Here is a 26153-nt window from a genome sequence, read left to right on the forward strand (position 1 = left end):
ACGCCTTGCGCTGTTTAACCAAATATAAATGGCAAATCTTATGCTTTTTTTGTAGCCGAATCTTACTAGTTCTCTAAACTAGTTTCTTAACAATTTAAACGTTTTGTTTAAATTGTTTCTTTCTCTGTTACGGTTCTACATTCTTTGTTATACTGACTAATGTGAAGCCTCCCAAGAAGGCTCCAGTTGGGTTGTTAAGAGGCAATGCAGTACAATGTTGCCTGGTTTAATGCTTATATCAATCAATACCTTTGGATCTAATTATTTCAGAGAGGAGTCTGTTTTACTCGAGTATTAATGGGATCATATTTCTTTCACTATGCTAAAATAAGACTTATTTAAATAATTGAACGAGTGATTCCAAGGCCTTCATTGCTTATTAATTCCACAAATGTTGTCTAACGAATGAAGTAATGAATGTTATTCTATACATTTAGTAAATTTTGAGATCTGTTTTTAAGGGAGACATTGTTTTATCAAATTTCATGTTGAAAAATTTTGTTATTTTCGTGAATGTCAAGCTAATTTTGGTTAATAAATTTATTTGTGCAATATCCTGGTTAAGAATTGTGGTTATTCGTGATCTGAAACTTTAGCACTGCAAGCTATTTATGTGCTCTCTGTGACATACCAATGCCATTCCTATTACATATGCAACTGTAATTGTTTAAGCGTTAAATATGAGCATAGCTCAAGTAGTTTTAAATTTGGGATGAGGGGGATTAAGAAAATTGTTTAAACTGTGATGTCAGAGGAGAGGTGGAATTGTATAAATTTAACAACTGGACTTAAACTTAGAAAAAGTGACATGTGACGTCAAGGGAAAATCCAGTAGCCAAATTGGGTTGTAACGTTAAACCAGAAGTAATCTGTCAAATTTGCAGCCTTTGATACGGTACACCATCTTGAATTTAAATGACATTGACGTAGTCGCTCCCATATTGCGCTTTTACTCTCAGATACACATTCTTGAATCGCCATCTTAGATTGTGGCATGATGGTGGCTGTACACCCATCTCCAGATCTTGAATTTGCAGATTTATACTACATGTTTGGCTGTATGTATATTCCCAGGCGGTTACTTTAAATTTCCAAGAAAATTAGCCTACCTCCTCTCCTTTCCACCCTTATTATAGGCAGGACAACTGGTGGACTCATACATTTTAGGCTGCGTTCGACCAGCTCAACCACACTACCCTGCATTTCTATTGACATAGAAGTCACAAAAGGTCGATTCACGTCAGTCGACACCACTGGACGTCAATGGAATAAAGGTAATGTCAGCTTCAAATGAAGGTTTGCTCATACATTAACACATCACTTCATTATCTCAATACTAAATGTGGAATCTAGAGATTACTGATAGACAAAGCAAAATTCATAATTGATGTTATTCATGAATAGTATATGGTAAATTTTTCACATGGTTGAGAATGGAAAGATCACGTAAAGCTCTGTCCTAAGATTTCAAAACATAAATATTCATTTGACTGAGTAATACGTGGTGTTTGAAAAAGAATAATCTGATTTCTAGAGTCCATATTTATTGATAAAATCGTTCTACAAACATTGGATGGATTGAAAAATACTCACAAAATCTTAAAATTTTAGCTGAGAAATTACAAATGCGTGTCGCGAGGTAAAGGGGAGATGAAAACTCTTTCCTTCACATGTTCCCACAAGAAAAAGTCGCAGCGGGCCTTGTGTGGGGCTTTTGACGGATAACAATGTAGGACAGTGTCTCGCGGTCCCGTGCGCCCTATCCAGCGTTGAACAATCTCCAAATTCTGCAGAACTGGCTTTCTCTACAACTTCCGGAGGACTCCGATAATTTCATTTTCCAACAGGGTGGAGCTCCACCACTCTGGCACAACAATGTACGTCAGTTTCTGAATGACACTCTGGCTCATCGCTGGAGAGGGCGGACGGGACCCCGAGACACTTCCAAGATAGCCGGACATGACCCCATGCGATTTTTTCTTGTGGGTTATGTGAAGCAAAGCGTGTTCATCTCCCCTTTAACTCGTAACATAGAAGAAGTGAAGAGCAGAGTAATATCCGGCATAACTTCAGTAAAAGCAGATGCAATGTGTAGAGTTTATGATGAAGTTAGCTAACGTTTAGGCGTTTTTCGTGCTGCCGCTGGTGGGCACGCAGAGCATTTTTAATAGAATAACTAAAACTATAAGATTTAGTGAGTATTTTGAAATTAATGCCATATTTGTAGTATGTTTTTAATAATAAATATGGAGTTCTGAAATCAGGTAATTCTTTTTGAAACAACCTTTACGTACAGACGGAACACGACACACAATGTCGAGAAGACAATACATTGTGCCTTTTGAATTTACATCTCATTTTCTTTCAAAGGGCCAGGTAACTTCGAAAAATTGTATTTTTTTCACTTCAGTGGAGCTGACTTTTTCATGTACGCAAATTTGGTTACGTCACCCGGATGTGCTGTTATTGTTAAGATAGCAAAGCGTGGCCTACAAACTCGATTAGGTTCCAGTACATGGATTTTACTTGGTAAATGTGTTCAAACTGTGATTTATTTAAAGCATTAGTGGTAAATGATTTCATATACTAATGGTACGGAATATCTTTGCTGTAACACTGAAACCAAAGTTTTGTCCTAGGAACACTGAACTGTTGGAAAACTGCACAGGAGGCATATTACTGGCACAGTGCTTGTCAATTGGCGCCGCAGTATCCTTTCAGCTGTTCCAGGTCGCAGTGGTAAGTGCCCATTATCCAGTAATAAATAATTTTAAGTTAGTTCTGATAACAATAAACAATATGATTGTTAGTACAACAGGTAAACACATTCCATTAAAATTTATGTTGTGCTGCATGTACTGTACACCATATATTAAATGGATTAGCTAAATCTTTACTGAAGCGTGTTTCTTGTATGAATAAGTAAAATCAGTTCAGATGAATGACATTATGGAAGCATTTCGGCGACTGGGAATTTGTGTGTGCCAACAAGTGACGTAACTAGGCTGGGGAAATCTAGGCGATGTTCTAGGGCCCCCGGAGAATTAGTAGCTCCTGACATCCGAAAGAAAGGAATGTAAAAGAAAACAAGGAAACATGAAATTTTAAAAAATTGTAAGACCAATCAATGAAAAAAAAACGAAATAAGGTTATCGAAATCTTCGTGATATAAGGAATATCAATCATTTAGACAACTTTAGCAAGCTGACGTCTACATACTCATAGACGAAAGCACAGGTAACACTCGGAGTTAAGCATCACAGCGATGTTATAGCTTACTGAATTAGAAACCATTTAAATTTATTGACACATTCTGTGAAGATCCTGTTTGCACACAGTAGTGAAAGCTAAGATTGGTAGCGACGGAAAACTAGCGAATATTAGTCCCAAGCCATACACAGTATTTCGGCTTTTTATCGAAACAGCTGTTCCCGTCAGCCACTGCTCCGAGAGTCTTCTCAGAGTGAACGATCAATACTTGTGCCAGGTCAGGGGTTACGCAGCGGCTAAGAGGTCCTGTACGAATGATATTGCTACAAATTACTTATCACCGAAATGAAAAACAGCGTTAAAAAATGACGACTATAGTATTAAGCCTATTCACACAATATCACCTGACCGCCAAAGTTGAGAGCTAGGAGAATCATCTGGCAATTCGAATTCCAGTCACGTCTACCGATTCAGTTCTAGGCAGACGATGAGACATGAAAATGTGGATGCAATGTACTGCTACTATGGAAACAAACTGCACTGACACCAAGAAAATCGGGCCCATTTTATTTAATTATACGTAAGCAGAAATAACGGTTTCTAATCGCATTTCACTCGGTTTATAATTGATTTAAAACACAAAAAATTTTCTGACCAAAATACAGCTTAATGTATCAAATTCGACTCTAATCGTTATAAAAGCGTTTTATTTCGATATGTGCAAGACAGACATCTCAAGACTCCACGGTGACACACTCTAGTCTTTGAACAATGCCTACACAAGCGAATACACAGACGACTTGTCACAAAGCTTCATGGCAACATGGGTGATTTGTGGTATTACGAATTTCCTGTAATTACAATATTCATAAAATTCATACTTTTCCAACACAAAGGACGTCAGACAAACCTTCATGAACAGTTTGTAGGACTGGTTTACAAAATCAGTTTACTCTCAGTACAACTGCAGGTTGAAGATTTCCACGTTCATTATATATATACTTGTGAGAACTTAAATTACGCATCCGCAAAGAAATGGAATCGAGTTGACACCTATGTTTTGGATGATAACGTTTTGTTGTAACCCGGATGTCTTAACTTCTGACTGTTATCTTTACGCCTTGTCTTTACTGCATTTCACGGTTTCCTTAGAATTTTGCTGTCTGGAAACGGATCATTCATGTTGCTCGCTGATCGTCTCGTCTCAAAATGATGCTAAGGAAGGGTGTGGCTTGCTGCAGAAACCATTGTATTGTTGAGAACTGCGTCACGTCGCGGTATGTTGTTTACGCGGTATGTTGTTTACTCTAACAAGCTTTTTACAGGTCGACAAATCTTATGAACATGTCCTGATTTTTCTTTAATCTTCCTTCCATTGTCAACCGCAACATCAGAATTTTCTCTCTGGTGCCTTTACCTTTCCTAAAGCGAAATTGATTGGCATTTTACACATCCTAAGTTTTCTTTTCCATTCCTCTGTATATTATTCTCGTCAGAAACTTAGATGCATGAACTATTAAGCTGATTATGCGTTAATTCTCGCACTTGTGAGCTCTTATAGTCTTCGGAACTGTGCAGATAATATTTTTCCAAAAGTCGTATGGTATATGACCAGACTGATACATTCTACACACCAACGTGAATAATCATTTTATTGCCACTTGCCTCAATGATTTTAGAAATTCTGTTGGAATGTAATGTATCCTTTCTGTCTTATTCGATCTTTAGTCTTCCAAAGCTGTATTAAATTCTGATACTAAAATGGCTCCCCAATCTCTTCTACATCGACTCCTTTATCTTCTTCTATCACGTTATCAGATAAATCTTCTCCCTCATAGAGGCCTTTAATGTACTTGTACCACCTATCTCCTATCTCCTCTGTATTTAACAGTGGAATTCCCATTGCACGCTTAGTGTTACAATGCTTGCTTTTAATTTAACGGAATGTTATTTTGATTTTTGTGTATACTGACTCAATCCTTCCAATAATCATATCTTCTTCGATCCCTTCACAGTTTTCATGAAGCCATTTCGTTTCAGCTTCCTCCATTTGACATTTATTTCATTCCTAAGTGACTCGCATTTCTGTATTCCTGAGCTTCTTTGAATATTTTCGTACTTCCTTCTTTCATAGATCAGCTGAAGTATTTCTGCTGTTACCCATGGTTTCTTCACAGTTACCTTGTTTGTACCTGTGTTTTCTTTCCAACTTGTGTGACTGCTCTTTTTAGAGATGCCAATTCCTCTTCAACTGAAGTGCTTACTGAGCTATTCCTTATAGCAGCATATACGGGGTGGTTCATTGATAGTGACCGCCCAAATATCACACGAGATAAGCATCAAACGATATAACTACAAAGAAGGAAACTTGTCTAGCTTAAAGGGGGAAACTAGATAGCGCTGCCATAGGTCAAACGGATATCAACTGCGTTTTTTGTAAACAGGAACCCACATTTTTTATTACATATTCGTGTAGTACGTAAAGAAATAAGAATGTTTTAGTTGGACCACTTTTTTCGCTTTGTGATAGATGGCGCTGTAATAGTCACAAACGTATAACTACGTGGTATCACGCAACATTCCGCCAGTGTGGATGGTATTTGATCCGTGACACATTACCTGTTCTAAAATGGACCGTTTACCAATTGCGGAAAAGGTCGATATCGTGTTGATGTATGGCTATTGTGATCAAAATGCCCAACGGGCATGTGCTATGTATGCTGCTCGGTATCCTGGACGACATCATCCTAGTGTCCGGACCTTTCGCCGTTATTTAAGGAAACAGGAAGTGTTCAACCACATGTGAAACGTCAACCACGATCTGCAACAAATGATGATGCCCAAGCAGGTGTTTTAGCTGCTCTCGCGGCTAATCCGCACATCAGTAGCAGACAAACTGCGCGAGAATCAGGAATCTCAGAAACGTCGGAGTTGAGAATGCTACATCAACATCGATACCATGTTTCTATGCACCAGAAATTGGATGGCGACGACTCTGATCGTTGTGTACAGTTCTGCCACTGGGCACAAGAGAAATTACGGGACGATGACAAATTTTTTGCCGGGGTTCTATTTAGCGACGAAGCGTCATTCACCAACAGTGCTAACGTAAACCGGCATAATATGCACTACTGGGAAATGGAAAATTCACGATAGCTGCGACAAGTGGAACATCAGCGACCTTGGCGGGTTAATGTATGGTGCGGCATTATGGGAGAAAGGACAACTGGCCCCCATTTTATCGATGGGAATCTAAATGGTGCAATGTATGCTGATTTCCTACGTAATGTTCTACCGATATTACTACAAGATGTTTCACTGCATGACATAATGGCGATGTACTTCCAACATGATGGATGTCCGGCCAATAGCATACTTCATGACAGGTGGATTGGTCGTCGAAGCACCATACCGTAGCCCGCACGTTCACCGGATCTGACGCCCACGGATTTCTTGCTGTGGGGAAAGTTGAAGGATATTTGCTATCGAGATCCACTAACAACGCCTGACAACATGCGTCAGCGCATTGTCAATGAATGTGCGACATTACGGAAGGCGAATTACTCGCTGTTGAGAGGAATGTCGTTACATGTATTACCAAATGTACTGTGACTGACGGACATAATTTTGATCATTTATTGCATTAATATGGTATTTACAGGTAATCACGCTGTAACAGCATGCGGTCAGAAGTGATAAGTTTACGAAGGTACAGGTATCACTTTGGAACAACCGAAATAAAATTTTCAAACGTACCTACGTTCTGTATTTTAATTTAAAAAACCTACCTGTTACCAACTGTTCGTCTACAATTGTGAGCCATATGTTTGTGACTATTACAGCGCTATCTATCACAAAGCGAAAAAAGTGTTCCAACTAAAACATTCATATTTCTTTACGAACTACACGAATATGTAACAAAACATGGGGGTTCCTATTTAAAAAAAAATGCAGTTGATATCCGTTTGACCATGGCAGCGCCATGTAGCGGGCCAACCATAACGCCATCTAGTTCCCCCTTCAAGCTAGACAAGTTTCGTTCTTTGTAGTTTTTTCGTTTGATGCTTATTTCGTGAGATATTTGGCCCGGTCACGATCAATGGACCACCCTGTATAGTTTCACAGAGATTCAAGCATATCTCTTCACTCCTTAGTACTTCTGTATCACACTTTTTGGTGCATTGATTCTTTCTGATTAATTTCTTAAACCTCAGCCTACTCTTCATCAGTATTAAATTATGAGTCTATATCTGCTCCTGTGTATGCCTTTCAACCCCGTAGCTAATTTCGGAATCTCTGACCGTGAGGTAATGTAACTGAAATCATCTCGTATCTCCAGACCTCGTCCAAGTATACCTGCTCCTCTTGCGATTCTTACATAGAGTATTCGCTATTAATAGCTGAAATATATTGCAGTATTCAATTAGACTTTTTCCACTCTCATTCATAGTACCTTGCCGATATTCACTGTAACTCTTGCTTCTGCTCCTTTCACTACAGTCGCATTCCAGTACTCCATGACTATTAGATTTTCAACTCCCTTTACTTATGGGACTCCCCGTTCAATGTCCTCATATACTTTTTCTCTTCATCTTCTGCTTGTGCTGTTGGGTTATGTATGTGAAATATTGCTGTCGGTATTGGTTGCTGTCGGTTCTGATGAGAACAACCCAATCTCTGAACTGTTCACAATAACTCACTCTCTTTCCTACTCCCTATACACAGCGAACCCTACTCCTGTTATAGCATTTCCTGCTGCTGTTGATATTACCCTATACTCATCAGACCAGAAATCATTGTCTTCTTTACATTTCGATTCACCAACCGCCACTACACCTAGGCTTAGCATTTCCCTTTTCAGACTTTACCACGTTAAAACCTCTAAGAGGCTATGCGGTAAAAGTAAGTGCACATATTTTGAAAACTGTCCAAAGATAATAGCAGCGGCATAACTAGGCTAGGACGAACGCGACAATTTGCCCGAGTGGAAAAAAAGTAAAATCACTCAATTAAGAGAAGCCTTTTGCTATGTTAAAATAATGAAAGATTGTTTTGGAAATGATTATGACGTAAAGATATGAGAATTTTTACCACATTTTCGGTTAATTGAATATGTAGAACGAAAGTGACTAGATGTGAGCAAGTTTTTCAGCCAAGGTAACATTAGAATGTCTGTTATGATTGGCCTATTAGGGAAAGGGTAGGTGATGGGAGTTAAAGTAATATTTTTCTATCAAAAGTAATTGGCAACTAAATACCTGTTTTTAGGGAGTGTATATGATATAGACTTACAAGTTTTCATTACTACTGTCTGTTACAAAAACCTTGAAAACGGAGCAGTTATGTTTTTAAATGAGTTTTTTTCACGATATTTAGCTTATATTTCCATTTCATGTAATAGTAATATGAACGTTGTCGAAGGTACAAATGAAATAAAACAGATATGTACAGGACGCTGGTGAGCTAATGTCGAGTCACCTTGATGTACTCCCAGCTCTCTTGAGGTATCCAACAAAAGCTATGCCTGTTGAAAAAATTGAGTGTTTTTGTTCGAAGAAAAACTATTTTTAAAAAGTAATTACATTCTGTAATGAGTCAGGCACGATTATCTAGTTTGCAGTGCTGTCTAGAGGAGAAGGGTGGCGCAAACGGTCACAGGTATGTTTGGCTGGTGAGAGAGTGTAGTAGAATCGTTGAAAAATCTTAATTGGAGAGCTGAAACTAGATGCAATACACCTTTTAAGAGTGTGCTTATAAAACGTTAAGGCCCGTATTTATTTGGAGAATCCACAAAAATAACTTTGACCTATTGAATTTGAATTTCAGGTTCTGTAGTCCATTCGAAAGTTACACCTTTTTTTCAACGATTTTCTTAATGGTTTAGTTACTGTTGTATTATCCTTGACAAAACAACACTAATAACACATGAGCCCCAAGAGGCTCTGTAATTCTTTCACATTACTATGTATGCAGGAGAACTGTCTATGTAGGTTCAGAAGCTGTGACTCTGCAAACGAGCATTTCTCTGACTTTAAACTCAAATGTGCCCATTGTAAATTTGTCATGTTTTAAACTGCTCTGGAGAATACAGTAATATAATCTAAATGGACCAGGACATAGTTGGTTTAAAACATTTTAACAACAAGTCTTTAAATCGCTGAATCTGTAGAGCGCTTTTCTTAAACCAAAAGATATTCTCAAAGACTCACCTCGCCCAGAAGGTATCTTCGGATGCAATATTAATCTAAGGGTTGCATTATTTTATATCAAGCGTGCCAAAATGCTTGCAGTTTCTTCTTGCTACAGATCTGGTATTCGTGGATGGACTTTTGTGGTACATTCCATCAAACAACCTCGCAGTGTCTTCTGGTACAGCATATACACTGAAGAGCCAAAGAAACTGGTACATATCTGTGTAATATCGTGTAGGGCCCCGGCGACCACGCAGAAGTGCCGCAACACGATTTGGTGTGGTCTCGGCTAACGTTTGAGGTAGTGCTGGAGGGAACTGACACCAAGAATCCTGCAGGGCTGTCCATAAGTACGAGGGCGTTGAGATCTCTTTTGAACAGGATATTGCAAGGCATCCTTGATATGCTCAATAATGTTCATCTCTGCGGAATTTGGTTGCCAGAGGAAGTGTTTAAACTCAAAAGAGTGTTCCTGGAGCCACTCCATAGCAATTTTGGACGTGTGAGGTGTCGCAGTGTCCTGCTGGAATTGGCGAAGTACGTCGAAATGCACTATGGACATGAACGGATGCAGGTGATCGGTCAAGATACTAACGTACGTATCACGTGTCACAGTCGTATCTAGACGTATCAAGGGTCCCATGCCATTCCAACTGCACACGCCTCACACCGTTACAGACTCCTCCAGCTCGAACAGTCTCCTGCTGACATGTAGGGTTCACGAATTCATCAGGTTGTCTCCATACGCACACGTCCATTCGCTCGATACAATTTGAAACGAGACTCATCCGACCGGGCAACATGTTTCCAGTCATCAACAGTCCAATGTCGGTGTTGACGAGCCCAGGTGAGGCGTAAAGCTTTGTGTCGAGCAGTCATCAAGGATACACGAGTGGGCCGTCGGCTCCGAAAGCCCATATCAATTGACGTTTCGTTGAATGGTTCGCACGCTGACACTTGTTGATGGCCCATCATTGAAATCTGCAGCAATTTGCGGAAGGGTTGCCCTTTTATCACGTTGAATGATCCTCTTCAGTTATTGTTGGTCCCGTTCTTGAAGTATCTTTTTCCAACCGCAGCGATGTCTTAGATTTGATGTTTTATCGGATTCCTGATATTCACGGTACACTCGTGAAATGGTCGTACGGGAAAATCCCCACTTCATCGCAACCTCGGGGACGCTGTGTCCCATCGCTCGTGCGTCGACTATGGCACCACGTCCAAACTCACTTAAATCTTTATAACCTGTCTTTGTAGCAGCAGTAACCGATCTAACCACTGCACCAGACACTTGTTGTCTTATACAGGCTTTGCCGACCGTAGCGCCGTATTCTGCCTGTTTACGTATCTCTGTAGATGAATACGCATGCTTAACCTGTTTCTTTGGCGTTTGAGTGTAAAAGGCCTTGACTTCTTCCTGACATTTGTGAGCGCTTCTCCTCTAAGCGATTTATAATGTTTGGCACGATATGTATAAATCTCTCTCAGAGGCAATGGCTTGCATTTCCTATTCTCCTGGCAATGCTTTACTCCTATCACAGTCAACTTGTCATTAATTATTTTGTGCATGCTGGCACGTACAGTCCCACGTGGAATCGTATCTCTTGTGGAATAATTTTTCAACCGAACTGTGTCATATTTTTCTACCTACCGCCTAAACCTTGCATAGATCTCATTTTTTGTGGACAACTGGTTGAGACTCTCACTCTGCGTGAGCAGGTCAACCAGAAATGTGGTTCTATGAGGATCATTTGTTTTGGTTGCCACCCTGAGAATTTTTCCAGTATTGCCACTTACATTTCGAGGGGTATTGGGTTATTGGGTTTTAATATCAGGATATGCGCTTGATTGGAATCACGGGGAATGGACAACTTCCCCAACATTCCTCGCGACCTTTAGATGTAGCTGCTGCCAAAACTAGAAACTGGTCAGTTTTGGGGACGATAGTCCGCTACACCGTGGAGATGATACACAAAATCATTCGCCACAATGACATCAAAACGCTGTCCATGCTTCGTCAATGTTTCCGTTTCAAAATTGTAAGTCCTTCCATCAACTATCAGTTCGACAGGACAGATTCTCATTGGATTAATAATCTCAGTTCCACAACAACTCGTATGGCAGCAGGATGGCGGTAATACTCACTAGACGCACATTGCTTCTGTGGCCGCCTATATCAGTTAAATTTCTTACTTTCCTGCTTCGAATTTTGGCAGAAACAATCACGCTGGTCCTCTGTTTGAAGCCTACGAAATTAATAGGATGAACAGTTATTACTGGGAGTTGATGGGCAACTACACCTCACTGGCGTCTCCCTTACTAGACCCCCCTGTCCTCAGGAGCTGATGGTGTCTGACATATTTCCCTACAGCTCAAACAGCAGGGTGCCCGACATCTATTGGTGGCGTGTTCCTGCCTTTGCAATCGTCTACGATTTAGCTTGGATCATGTATCTCACGTTACCAAATGCTGGTTTCTAGCTCGTAAAACATCTCTTTGTAGTGGATGGAATTCATCCATTCCATCTCTGTAGCTGACATCCATAATGTACGCTTGTGCAATGATGCTCGACTTGGAGGTAAGGCGGTTTGGAAGTCTGGTGATGTAAGAAATTTTCACCACTAGCATATATTGTCCGGTAAGGGGAAACGAGTGGTACGCTACACCAACATCATCGAATAAATTAAAAACTTTTCCATGCCATCTCATAGCGTGTGACTAGCATGATATTGTTGATGGTGATCGATCTGTTCAATGGAGACGATAAGCTATAGGGTTCCCTTGGTGTAATGAGCGAGAATTACGAAAAGTTCCACCACTGGGCTTAACCTTCTTATCCCCGTTACCCATAACAACACAAACACAATACTACACTGCAGAAGCACTCATCATATTCATTCAAGCTATACAGAGCTACACAGAACTACACGTGACAATTCATAACACTTTGGAGGAAAGAAAGCAAAATAAGATGATGCCCAGGAAGATAATGCCAGGTTCCCGCATTTTCACCAACATTCATTTCCTGTACGTGCAACTGATACCAGAAATTGTGTGACCTGTGTGTGAACATTTGGTGTGTGTGCCTCTAAGTACACACTTAAATTTTCGGAACTATGGAACGACGAACAGCAGGTTTCCTGATCGAACACGCCATTCGACACGCCATTCGATAAAGAAAAAATTTTAGAATCCAATGTACTGTCAACAATTGGCGTCAGATGGATAGCTGCATTGTTTGTGTTTTATTACTTTTTGCTCACAATAGTCTGGAGATGTTTTGGTTGCCACTTACATTTCAAGGGGTATTGGCTTTTCATATAATGACTAATTTGGTTCTTGGTAATGTCATTACAGTATGTGGTGCAGTAATATTGTCGTTCACTGTCTTTCAGAGCACGCAGAGTCTCGTGCAGGCGGGGAAGTTCAGCTGCTACCTTACCGTGGTTCTCGTGGAGCTGTTTATGTACTGCTGGTTTGGGGACGATCTAATCACAGAGGTGAGAGCCATAAAACATCCAGCAACTCACTGTTGTCAGAAACAGCATTGTAAGTGTCAAAAACCAGTGTTGTCTTGAAAAAGAATCTTAGTCATAGGATACTAATAAGAAGATCGTGTGACGTAATACTAGAAAAATTCACAGAATAAAAGATAAATAGAGCAATGGAAAATACAGTGATGAGCCTTGACATGGAGCTGAACTCTATCGCTGTGGGGACGTGAGGCGGTAAGGTGAGCGTGTAAGTCGATCAGAGGTGTGGGGAATCGTTCTTACGACGCCAGGGGCCGCTAGTGGCGACACTAACATAAGCAACTTTGGAAAAGCTTGTTACAGCGAGGCGCCTGGGAACGAGCATCTCGGAAACGGCAAAGATGATCGGTTTTTTTTGCGTTATTTTGTCGTAAGCATCTTTGGAAGGACAGTGAAATCAAGTGTAGGCGACAAGTTATTGGAATTCCTCGCCTTACCACAGAACGTGGAAGTTGGAGACTTGCTCAGGCTGTAAACCAGCATAGGCGGCGATCTGTGGCAGACATGACGACAGAGCGCTGTGCTGGTGCAGGCACCAGTGTTTCGAAGCACATCACTCAGAGAACGTTGTTGAATATAGTGCTCAACAGCAGACGGGCAGTTCTCCCCACGGAATACTCGCTAAGATGTAGCTACATATGCCGCTTGTTGGAAAAACATCCCACTCTACAGCTTTGTGTAGGCACCTACGATGTAATTGATATATACTCTGACAGGAAAAAATCGCAACATCAAAATATAATTAATGTAGAGTAATGAAATTGATGGATTACATTTGTCTAGGTAACATATTTGAGTGATCAACGTTCAAGAGGACAGGTTAATGTAAGCGCGAAATAAGCTACTGCAATGTAAAATGTTGGTACATTAATAAATAGTGTAACCACTAGAATATCGGACGCAAGCATGCGAAAGTGATTGCCTTATGTTGTACAGGTGCCAGATGTCAATTTGTGGGTTGGAATCCCATGCCTGTGGCACTTGGTCGGGCAATACGGGGACGGTTAATGCTGGTTGTGGAGACACTGGAGCTGTTGTCGGATGATGTCCCATATATTCGCTATTGGAGACAGATCTGGTGATCAGCACGCAAAGACAACATTTCGATACTCTGTAGAACATGTTGGGTTACAGCAGCGGTATGTGGACGAGCGTTAGCTTTCTGGAAAGAATCTACAGGATTGCTGTTCACGAATGGCAAAACAAAAGATGACATACAATTTCGCAGTTGGAGTGCATGGAATAACCACCAAAGAGTTCCTGCTGTCATAAGAAATAGAAGCCCAGACCATAAATCCTGGTGTAGGTGCAATGCGTCAAGCACGCACAGTTTGGTTGCACGCCCTCAACTGGCCTGCTTCTAACCATCACAAGACCATTATTGGCACCGAGGTAGAACCAGTTTCCATCACAAAACACAACAGCTCTCGATCCTGCTCTCCAATGAGCTCTCGCTTGACACGACTGAAGTCGCAAATGGCGACGGTTTGGGGTCAGTGGAGTACGCGCTAGAGGGCGTCTGGCTCGGATCAGTCCTTCAGGAAACAGTTTTATAACAGTATTGCCAAATGCATTAAGGTTGACGGACATCATTTTGGGCATTTATTGCATTAATGTGGCATTTACAGGTAATCACGCTATAACAGCATGCATTCTCAGAAATGATAAGTTCACAAATTTAAAAAACCTACCTGTTACCAACTGTTCGTCTAAAATTGTGAGCCCTATGTTTGTGACTATTACAGCGCCATCTACCAGAAAGCTAAAAAAGTGGTCCAAGTAAAACATTCGTATTTATTTACGTACTATACGAACATGTAATAAAAATGTGGGTTCCTATTTAAAAAAAACCGCTGGTGATATCCGTTAGACCTATGGCAGCGCCATCTAGCGGGCCAACCATTGCGCCATCTGGTTTCCCCCTTCAAGCTAGGCAAGTTTTGTTCTTTGTAGTTTTAAGCTATTTCGTAAGATATTTGGCCCGGTCACGATCAATGGACCACCCTGTATATATATATATATATGTTGTTGTTGTGGTCTTCAGTCCTGAGACTGGTTTGATGCAGCTCTCCATGCTACTCTCTATCCTGTGCAAGCTTCTTCATCTCCCAGTACCTACTGCAACCTACATCCTTCTGAATCTGCTTAGTGTATTCATCTCTTGGTCTCCCTCTACGATTTTTACCCTCCACGCTGCCCTCCAATACTAAATTGGTGATCCCTTGATGCCTCAGAACATGTCCTACCAACCGATCCCTTCTTCTGGTCAAGTTGTGCCACAAACTTCTCTTCTCCCCAATCCTATTCAATACTTCCTCATTAGTTATGTGATCTACCCATCTAATCTTCAGCATTCTTCTGTAGCACCACATTTCGAAAGCTTCTATTCTCTTCTTGTCCAAACTATTTATCGTCCATGTTTCACTTCCATACATGGCTACACTCCATATATATATATATATATATATATATATATATATATATATATATATATCATTTCTGACGCGGTCGCAAGTTCAAACAGGCAGGCCTTGCTGACGTCATGTGTGCACGTAGCTCCTCGACTGCTGATAAAGCTGTGACGCACTGAAGACATTGCTCTAGCTGCAGCCATGCAGCGTTCAGTCACCACGTATTTCTTACAGAATGGTAGTTTTCGATTACTGCGTAAAAAGTAGGGCAAAATAATGTGAAAAGCGGTGAAAGGAGTTCCTAAATTGGTTTGGCTTTAAACACTTTGATATCACTCATTGGTAATAAACAGTAAGTTATTCATAGCAATACTGCACTGTGTTGTTTGTCCAGCCTCGGTTTTTTGCAAGCGTCTTTGGGATAATATAGAGAAATTAAATACGTCAAAATAACATGAATATGAAGTATTGTGGAGAACATATTCGGATTTTCCATCGTTTATTGGTTACGAGTATAGTAGGGCAGTCTTATAGTGACGTAATACTAACAGTCCGTGGATAATGTAGGATGGATATGTAATTGTTGTTAAATAATTAATTGCGGAACTTTTTTAAACATTCAAGCGTCTCTTATTTGCGTGTGTTTTGGAATACTGGGCCGTGATCACGCTTGGTAGTGCATACAGACACGCCATTCATCATTAAATTGTAGTAACTCTAGAATGAGATTTTCACTCTGCAGCGGAGTGTGCGCTGATATGAAACTTCCTGGCAGATTAAAACTGTGTGCCCGACCGAGACTCGAACTCGGGACCTTTGCCTTTCGCGGGCAAGTGCTCTACCAACTGAGCTACCGAAGCACGACTCACGCCCGGTACTCACAGCTTTACTTCTGCCAGTACCTCGTCTCCTACCTTCCAAACTTTACAGAAGCTCTTCTGCACTAGAATTACTGTTATGTTCGCCGGTTTGGGTTGATTGTAGACCACTGGTTGCAGCTTCATACACATCTCTTCTGTATCCCAGAGCGGGACGCAAGTTGTACGCCATCCTGAAATATCGAGGACATAATATAGCCTCGCCAACAATTGCCAACGATAATGCAAGCAAAACTCGTATGTACATGTACATTGCCAACGCTTTTTCTCTGTTTCTAACTTGTGAACAAGCCTATATTTTGGTTTATCCTGACTAGGATGTATGGCGATACCAATATTGGCAAGTCTACGTTAGTGGAGAAAGTTATTTCCCGTAAGCAACACGTTTATATGCCATATTGTTCCGAATTCGGATTTGGCGGGTATGATTCGCGCATACATAATGTTATTCTGTTTGAGGAGTTTGACTGGTTGCGATGGCGTCCCTTTGCTGCCATTTTGAAACGTATTGTGGAAGGTAGGCCAGTCACTGTAAATGTGAAGAATAAAGCTGGTCTAACTATAAGGTAGGTATAAGGTAGGAGACGAGGTACTGGCAGAAGTAAAGCTGTGAGTACCGGGCGTGAGTCGTGCTTCGGTAGCTCAGTTGGTAGAGCACTTGCCCGCGAAAGGCAAAGGTCCCGAGTTCGAGTCTCGGTCGGGCACACAGTTTTAATCTGCCAGGAAGTTTCATATCAGCGCACACTCCGCTGCAGAGTGAAAATCTCATTCTGGAAACATCCCCCAGGCTGTGGCTAAGCCATGTCTCCGCAATATCCTTTCTTTCAGGAGTGCTTGTTCTGCAAGGTTCGCAGAAGAGCTTCTGTAAAGTTTGGAAGGTAGGAGACGAGGTACTGGCAGAAGTAAAGCTGTGAGTACCGGGCGTGAGTCGTGCTTCGGTAGCTCAGTTGGTAGAGCACTTGCCCGCGAAAGGCAAAGGTCCCGAGTTCGAGTCTCGGTCGGGCACACAGTTTTAATCTGCCAGGAAGTTGTAGTAACTCTGTCGACAGGAAAATGCACATCCATTTTAACACACTATAGCGTCAGTCACTCCCCCCCCCCCCCCCTTTGCCCAAACACACACACACACACACACACACAAACACACACACACAAAACATGCACACACACACACACACACACACACACACACACACACACACACACACACACACACACACACGCAAACCCACTAATAATGTAGGAAGAACATAGCAGTAGTCTCCCGTCAGCCATCCAAAATACCAGTGAACACTGAAGGTTGAATGTGATTTGTCACAGTTCTTGCAGAAGGTATAATCAGGGGCGTATCTACCGTTAAATTTTTTCCGGTATACTTACTGCTGACGCAGTATACTTCATGAGCAGACGAATATGGCAGTTTCGTCTATAGATTCGCGCTGTGCCATTTCTACCCACATTTGAAGGGAACTGCTGCGTGTGTACAACAGGCTAACTATACCAGCGTGATACAAGGATTGGTGGAGGCACTGTGTAACAACCGTGAAGAAGAATTCAGGGGCCTCACAGCAACGGTTTATTTTTTGTACTCTTGTAATGTTTCGCACGTAGAGCGGGTTTTTATGGAATGCTTGCAGAAAAATGCCTAGTACTTTTCTGCTAATTCTGTTAACTAAGATGTGGAAATTGCGTGTGCCAATTTGTCACCATTAATTTTTGTAATGGTAGCTACTATTTGAAGTAGGATAGCACCCAGTCACCCACAATTCGCCTAGACGAGTGGATGGATTAACATTATCCGCCATTTTGTAGAATCTGAAATGCAGGACATGTAACAACTCGAAAGAACCACATTTAAAAACGATGTTACACTTTGAGATGAATATGTTGGAATCTTATACGTTGGTGGACAAATATTTCAAAATTTTCCACCATTTCACAGAATATGTAATTCAACCACACTCTGTAATGTCAAAATATCTTCTACTGATATTAAGCGCCATACTGCAAGCTGTTACTAATTTATACACACTGTAATGCCAAAGTACCTTACATTTATATATACCGCCATTTTGCAGAATATACCATCACGGCATTAATTTATACACACGGTGACGAGTAGGCAGATCTCATATTAATGTCCAGATACTTTCGGTCATATACAGACTCTCCCAGGAGAAATACTCGATTTTCAGGGATGTGCCAGGAACTGTCATTCGAAGCAAGGAAGCGTAGTGAACATGGGCTTTAAAATTCGTACGTAAAGAGCTATGAGCACTTCTTCTTCAATACTACGAAACAAATCTCTTTTACAGCAAGCTCTTTGTTCCTATATTTTGGGAGGAGATAGCATGGACCAAAACAACAAAACTTTTCTAGTAAACATGGGGACAAAAATGTATACCTCAAGAATTATGGGCATTTGTTCAGTAGATGAGATGTGTTTCGGGTAGAGAGATGTTGTGCAATTTACTTTTATTTGGTTTGCGTATCGTACTGCCTATTCTACCATCTTCCTGCCAATTTTATGGCCCGTCCTGTCAATTTGCCTATTTTATGCCATGCCCTACCAATTTCCAGCAAATTTTACAGCTTTCCAACCTATTCTCCAATTTTACGCTGTAACCTTCCAATTTACTGCCAATTGCACTGACTATCCTCGCAGTTTACCAACATTATGGACTATCCTACAATTTCCAACCAATTTTACAGTCTCTCCTGCCAATTATTGAATTTTTAGACCTATGGTACCAATTTATGTATTTGGCGCCACGAAAATGGTCAAGTTATTTACGATCCTTTCACTAAATGGCATAATGGTCGTGAGCAGGTTGCCCGAGAGCAGTGGGGTGCGGCAGTTATTGGCTGAGAGCAACAGTGCCGAGAGCAAAGATGGAGGTGGGAGGTTGACCGTGTACAACAGTGCGCCGCGCGGGATTAGCCGAGCGGTCTCAGGCGCTGCAGTCATGGACTGTGCGGCTGGTCCCGGCGGAGGTTCGGGTCCTCCCTCGGGCATTGGTGTGTGTGTTTGTCCTTAGGATAATTTTGGTTAAGTAGTGTGTAAGCTTAGGGACTGATGACCTTAGCAGTTAAGTCCCATAAAATTTCACACACATTTCATTTCAACAACAGTGCATGATGAGGTTGGCTGAGAGCGATAACACATGATGAAATTGACGCTTTTATGTAGCGAAACTGCTCAAAAGCAAAATTTTGGGAGGGGAGGGGAGGGGATGGGGTGAAATTGACCATAACAAGGACAATTGCCTTAGCTGTGACAGTCATGTCCTATGTTCACTGCAGCGCTATTACGACTTCCCTATAACGTGCTTTTACGAAAACCATCTGAACGGAACGGCGTGATAATCTAGTGGGCAGTGAATGATGTTGTCTCGCAATGTTTACTTAGACAACAAGAGCTGTACGTGAGCAGTGGTGCATGACTATGGTTTACTTAGAATTTTGTGCATTGTGAGATGTAAAAGCATGGTCAACAGAGTGAAAAAAATGACCGATATTCTTACGTTTTTTCGTGTACAATAAACGAATGAAAACCGAAAATAATAGTGAGACAATCGAAAAGTATACTACATACAATGAAATGGCACAACAACAGGGTGAGTCAAACTCAGTATCTCTATTAAAAATTCCAATAATTGTACGAGAATGAAGAGGAAATAAGGAATAGATAACAATGTCCTCAGAATTTCTAAATCACAAGTATGGGGAAAATATTTTGCCCCTACAGACATGAAACAACAAGGGCGCCCCTGCCTCAGTGCAAAGTATGACTGGACGCTGTGTGGTCAAATGTGAGGACTATGCTTTCTGTGTTCATAGATTACAACAGCATAATGGATCATGAGTTCTTGCCAGAAGGTTAAATACGGGTATTGGAACTTAAATAGTGGCAACTATTTATTCACAACCGATACAAAAGAGTTACATGCTTCCACTTGTTACTGTCCTTCAAAGAAGTCACCAGCGTTGTGTAGAAACCGTTTCCAGCGATGTGGAAGGCGTAGTATACCGTTAGCAGAACCTGTTCTGTTGATGGTCCGAATGGAGCGGTCTTCTGCCTGTAGAATCTCTGGAACAGTTCTGAAGCGAATGCCACGAAGAGGTTCCTTCATCTTCGGAATCAAATCAAAATCACAAGAAGTCTGGTGAGTAAAGTGGATGATACAATACTTCCCAGTCCCATTGACCGAACAGAGCAGCCACAGGTTGCACTGTATGAGCCTGCGCATAAAATGATGGGTAGTTTGCGAAGAAAGTGTCGCCGCTTCTTTCGCAAAGCTGGTCCAAAAACGAACAGTAATACTGTGAACTGACGGTCTGCCGCAGAGGAACGTAATGCGTTAGGATAACACCATCACAGTCGTACACGAGAATCACCATAACTTTAGACCGCTCAACTCGCGCCATCAACAGAACAGGCTCTGCTAACGGTACACTACGCCTTCCACATCGCCGGCAACGGGTTCTACACAACGTTGGTGACTACTTTGAAGGACAGTAACAGGTGCAAACATGTAACTCTTTAGTATCGGTTGTGAGTAAATAGTTGCCACTATTTAAGTTCCAAACCTCGTATATTTTTGCTGAGTTGATGTTATATGAAAGTTGCTTTTTGTAATTTAAACTTGGAAAAAGTCTTTATGTTTTGAATGTCTGGCCATGTTTTAAGTAGCAGGTGGCTTCAATTAAACTGGCGATGTTTCGAGTGGTACAGTGCAGGCTGTATACGTCGTAGGATGCTGAAATTTCTTATGTACGTTCATTGACTGGTGCGCTTGCGGAGTACGCTGAAAAGAAATAGTTCCACTCTCTGCAAAGAGGTGAAACTGTGGTACTGTAAGCAGCCAGAATGTGAAATGTTTCCTGTTTTGACGTCAGTATGGCGATGCATGTTAATTTCGTGTGTGAGATGACTGCTGGTGTAAAGGATTAAGAAGGTTGAAGGTTGAGGTTTTTCCATACGAAACGCAATGCCTATTGAGAAAGAATACCATGCGCTGCTGGTTAAGTTGCTTTTATCACAACGGCAGCAATAAGGGCGCTGCATTGCAGAAATATCGGCGACAGAAACACCTGCGAAGAGGTCCCATGTCAATAAATGGGCTAAAGAATGTGGTTAAGAAAATCGAAGAAACGTGAATTAGGTGGTGCAGAAGGGAGATGGAGGTGGCCCATTCGCATAGCAGTTGTTGATGAAGTTGCTGTAGCTACAGCCGACCGTGCTGCACTTGAGTCAATTGTGTCAAAATCTGCAACCAGTGCTCGAGCTATGTCACAGGGATTGTCTCTCACGTGACCAACAGTTCGAGAGATTTTGCACCACATTTTGCGCTGATGTCCCTATAAGATTCGGAATGTGCGCAAAATGAAGCCCCAAGATAGGCTACAACGCCGTAATTTTGCCCTTTGCTTTGTTAGCAAGCATCATAATGGATGACATGTGATCGGAGAGTATTGTTTGGACGGACTAGGCACATTTTACTTTACGTGGTGCTGTGAGTGCGCAGAACGGTCGCTTATGGGGTTCTACATCGCCACGTGCTGTGCAGGAACACACACTGCACTCAGCTTATGTGATTGTGTAGTGTGCTTTCACAAGCTCATTCATTCTTGATTCGTTTTTTTTTTCTTTTTTTTCGGAGAGACGACACCCCCTGAGTCTGTTAGGTGTGTAGTGACATCTGCACGTCATATGAACCTCCTTGTGCAACACGTGATTCCAGCTATGCAAGAACGCAAATGGACCCACACCACTATTTTCAGGAAAGATGGGGCGGCACCACATGTCGCTTGCCAGGTGAAGGATTTACTTAGAGAAATTTTTGGTGAAGACTGCATCATCTCCAGGCAATTTCCAAAAGTGCGGCCTTCCAGATCCTCCGATCTAAGTCCATGTGACTTCTAGTTGCGGGGATATCTGAAAGATCGTGTCTATCAGGGATGTAGCCAGACTCTTAGTGATCGGGATAGCATACGACGACATATCGCGCTGATTACTCCGGATATGTTCGACCATTCTGTGTAACAGATGCAGCATGTTGCTGTGTTGGGAGTCCGTATTGAACTGATGTTATAACTTGTAACCATGTCCTAATAAGTTGCCAGAACCTCGTTATCATATGATTGATCATTCCTCCCCTTTTCCTGCGCGCACACCACATTCTGACTTCTTACAACACCATATTTTCACCTACTGTAGAAATCTGAACTATTATTTTTTCAGCATACTCTACAGTTCACCGTTAATGAACATACGTACGATGTCTCAGCATCTTGAGATGTGTACAGCCCAAACTGCAGCACTTGGAACGCCGTCAGTTTAATTATAAACACCCAATACCTGCGATCGATTAATTGACAACGGATATCTTGTCTAATAGAATTTATACTCAATCGCTTTTTTCGCTTGTTGTTGGGTAGCGGTAGCTCTTATGTGATTGTACCTTCTTGCAGAGTGAGAACGTCAATCTGGCAGCCTACTCAGCGGTGACGTCACTACAAGGATTCCCCGCATCTGTCCGGAAGTCGCTGCTGATTGTCATGACCCGTGCTCAGCTCCCCCTGCGCATCACCGCCGGTGGGCTGTTTCCCTTCTGCAGGGAATCCTTCGTCTCGGTGAGGTTTCTCCTTGACGTACACATGCCAGTTCGTGTATTCACAATCGTTTCCCTGCACGTCGCTTTACTGTCACATTAAATTGTTCGTTTTATGTTATAGGTTCAGTACAGGGAGCACTCATGCGAAAACTGCCTTCCCTTGTTGCACATATGAAACTTTAGCTGGGCTTGTTTTAAAAACATTTTTAACAGTTTGCTGGTTGTTAGCAGGCAATGGACCATAAAATAAATCAGGCTTACAGAATATACACTCCTGGAAATTGAAATAAGAACACCGTGAATTCATTGTCCCAGGAAGGGGAAACTTTATTGACACATTCCTGGGGTCAGATACATCACATGATCACACTGACAGACCCACAGGCACATAGACACAGGCAACAGAGCATGCACAATGTCGGCACTAGTACAGTGTATATCCACCTTTCGCAGCAATGCAGACTGCTATTCTCCCATGGAGACGATCGTAGAGATGCTGGATGTAGTCCTGTGGAACGGCTTGCCATGCCATTTCCACCTGGCTCCTCAGTTGGACCAGCGTTCGTGCTGGACGTGCAGACCGCGTGAGACGACGCTTCATCCAGTCCCAAACATGCTCAATGGGGGACAGATCCGGAGATCTTGCTGGCCAGGGTAGTTGACTTACACCTTCTAGAGCACGTTGGGTGGCACGGGATACATGCGGACGTGCATTGTCCTGTTGGAACAGCAAGTTCCCTTGCCGGTCTAGGAATGGTAGAACGATGGGTTCGATGACGGTTTGGATGTACCGTGCACTATTCAGTGTCCCCTCGACGATCACCAGTGGTGTACGGCCAGTGTAGGAGATCGCTCCCCACACCATGATGCCGGGTGTTGGCCCTGTGTGCCTCGGTCGTATGCAGTCCTGATTGTGGCGCTCACCTGCACGGCGCCAAACACGCATACGACCATCATTGGCACCAAGGCAGAAGCGACTCTCATCGCTGAAGACGACACGTCTCCATTCGTCCCTCCATTCACGCCTGTCGCGACACCACTGGAGGCGGGCTGCACGATGTTGGGGCGTGAGCGGAAGACGGCCTAACGGTGTGCGGGACCGTAGCCCAGCTTCATGGAGACGGTTGCGAATGGTCCTCGCCGATACCCCAGGAGCAACAGTGTTCCTAATTTGCTGGGAAGTGGCGGTGAGGTCCCCTACGGCACTGCGTAGGATCCTACGGTCTTGGCGTGCATCCGTGCGTCGCTGCGGTCCGGTCCCAGGTCGACGGGCACGTGCACCTTCCGCCGACCACTGGCGACAACATCGATGTACTGTGGAGACCTCACGCCCCACGTGTTGAGCAATTCGGCGGTACGTCCACCCGGCCTCCCGCATGCCCACTATACGCCCTCGCTCAAAGTCCGTCAACTGCACATACGGTTCACGTCCACGCTGTCGCGGCATGCTACCATTGTTAAAGACTGCGATGGAGCTCCGTATGCCACGGCAAACTGGCTGACACTGACGGCGGCGGTGCACAAATGCTGCGCAGCTAGCGCCATTCGACGGCCAACACCGCGGTTCCTGGTGTGTCCGCTGTGCCGTGCGTGTGATCATTGCTTGTACAGCCCTCTCGCAGTGTCCGGAGCAAGTATGGTGGGTCTGACACACCGGTGTCAATGTGTTACTTTTTCCATTTCCAGGAGTGTATATACGCGAAATTCGGGCACTTGGGCTTCACAGCGCGACTCCTCAGATCCTAGCGATAAAAAAATGTCTCTCACAAAATTTCGACCGCGAGTACATCCGGCAGTAAACGGAGGTTAAAGAGTGGCAATCTGGCAACATTGTAACCACATGTATGCTAACTATCTCTGACAGCACGTGTTAATGATGCCGTACAATGGGTGCAGTGGATAGAGTTTTCAGTTAGCATGCAGGAGATCGACGGTTCGATCGTGGGTTGATACGCAATTTTTTTATTTCCTAATTTCATTTTGACATTTCATACTGTAATATACACGGTTACTTAGGTCATATGCATCCTAAATTTACAAAATTTTGTAACGCTGAACATAACAGATACGTAGTTAGACAAATAAGAAATAAACAGTTGAAACAAATGACCTGTTATAGGACAGATTAACTACGAAAACATCAATTTCGAGATGCTGAAGATGATAGCGCAGTACAATAACGCAACATCTTGTAATTTATGCTACATGTAATATGAGCACTCAGATGGCACACATCAACAACCAGTGACAATAGTAATGTCCATATTCATGACTGAATGACCTTCACAACAGAATACGTTGTCCTCAGAACAACAGATGGTCAAAGCGACCTCACTGCACGTACAAACATTGCGCAACCCGCAATACAGTTCTGGACCCTGTAGTAAGAAGAGCACCATGAACACGGACTGCCAATCCTTCCACATTCGGCGGTGGAGTAGAGTATATGTACTCCTTCAGATGTCCCCACAGGAAGAAATCCAGGGGATTTAGGTCAGGCGTACACAGTGGCCATACAAATGGACCTCCAAGTCTGAGCCATTTCCACGGATATGTTTTGTCCAAATACTGTCGCACATTAATTAAAGAGTGTGGAGGTGCACCATCATGTTGGAACCATATCCTCTGCCGAGCATGTAGTGGAACATCTTGCAGTCCATCAGGCAGATAGTTTGAGAGGAGCTGGCCGGTGTGGCCGTGCGGTTCTAGGCGCTTCAGTCTGGAACCGCATGACCGCTACGGTCGCAGTTTCGAATCCTGCCTCGGGCATGGATGTGTGTGATGTCCTTAGGTTAGTTAGGTTTAAGTAGTTGTAAGTTGAGGGGACTGATGACCACAGATGTTAAGTCCCATACTGCTCAGAGCCATTTGAACCATTTGAGTTTGAGAGGAATGCATGACACCTTCGCGCAGTCAACTTGTCGGGCAACATGTAGGGGCCCAAACACCTGTCGCCCAGCGCAGATGTTGATACCAAAGCAAACTTGATATGCACGGTCGCGGGTGACGTGCGAGTTAACCTCACACCAATGGTGGGCATTGTGTATATTGAAGTCACCCTCGCGAGTGAATGATGCCTCATCTGACCATATTACGGTGTCACGAAGTCACTGTTGGCCTCCTGTTGTTGTTGGAACCATTCACTGAATTGGATCCGCTGATGGCGGTATGCAGGATGGAGGTGTTGCATGAAAGCGTAATGACAGGGGTGCAGCACGTTAACGACCATGCGTTGCGAGACACGCAGCTGCCTTACTATACTACGTGTACTTCGCTGAGGTTCTTGGTGTATGACCTCCAGAATAGATTCCTC

At 42.7% G+C, this 26153-nt stretch overlaps 1 protein-coding gene across 1 annotated transcript in view; it reads left to right on the plus strand.

The window, feature by feature from the left end:
• LOC126416975 (uncharacterized) overlaps positions 1-26153 on the plus strand; it is an 86225-nt gene that overhangs the window by 50082 nt on the left and 9990 nt on the right. The window contains exon 2 of the mRNA XM_050084857.1: positions 22698-22859. Coding sequence (XP_049940814.1) covers positions 22698-22859 — 162 coding nt within the window. The remainder of the gene's footprint in view (positions 1-22697; positions 22860-26153) is intronic.

Source organism: Schistocerca serialis, chromosome 8, assembly GCF_023864345.2.
Source record: "Schistocerca serialis cubense isolate TAMUIC-IGC-003099 chromosome 8, iqSchSeri2.2, whole genome shotgun sequence".
NCBI classification, from domain to species: domain Eukaryota; kingdom Metazoa; phylum Arthropoda; class Insecta; order Orthoptera; family Acrididae; genus Schistocerca; species Schistocerca serialis.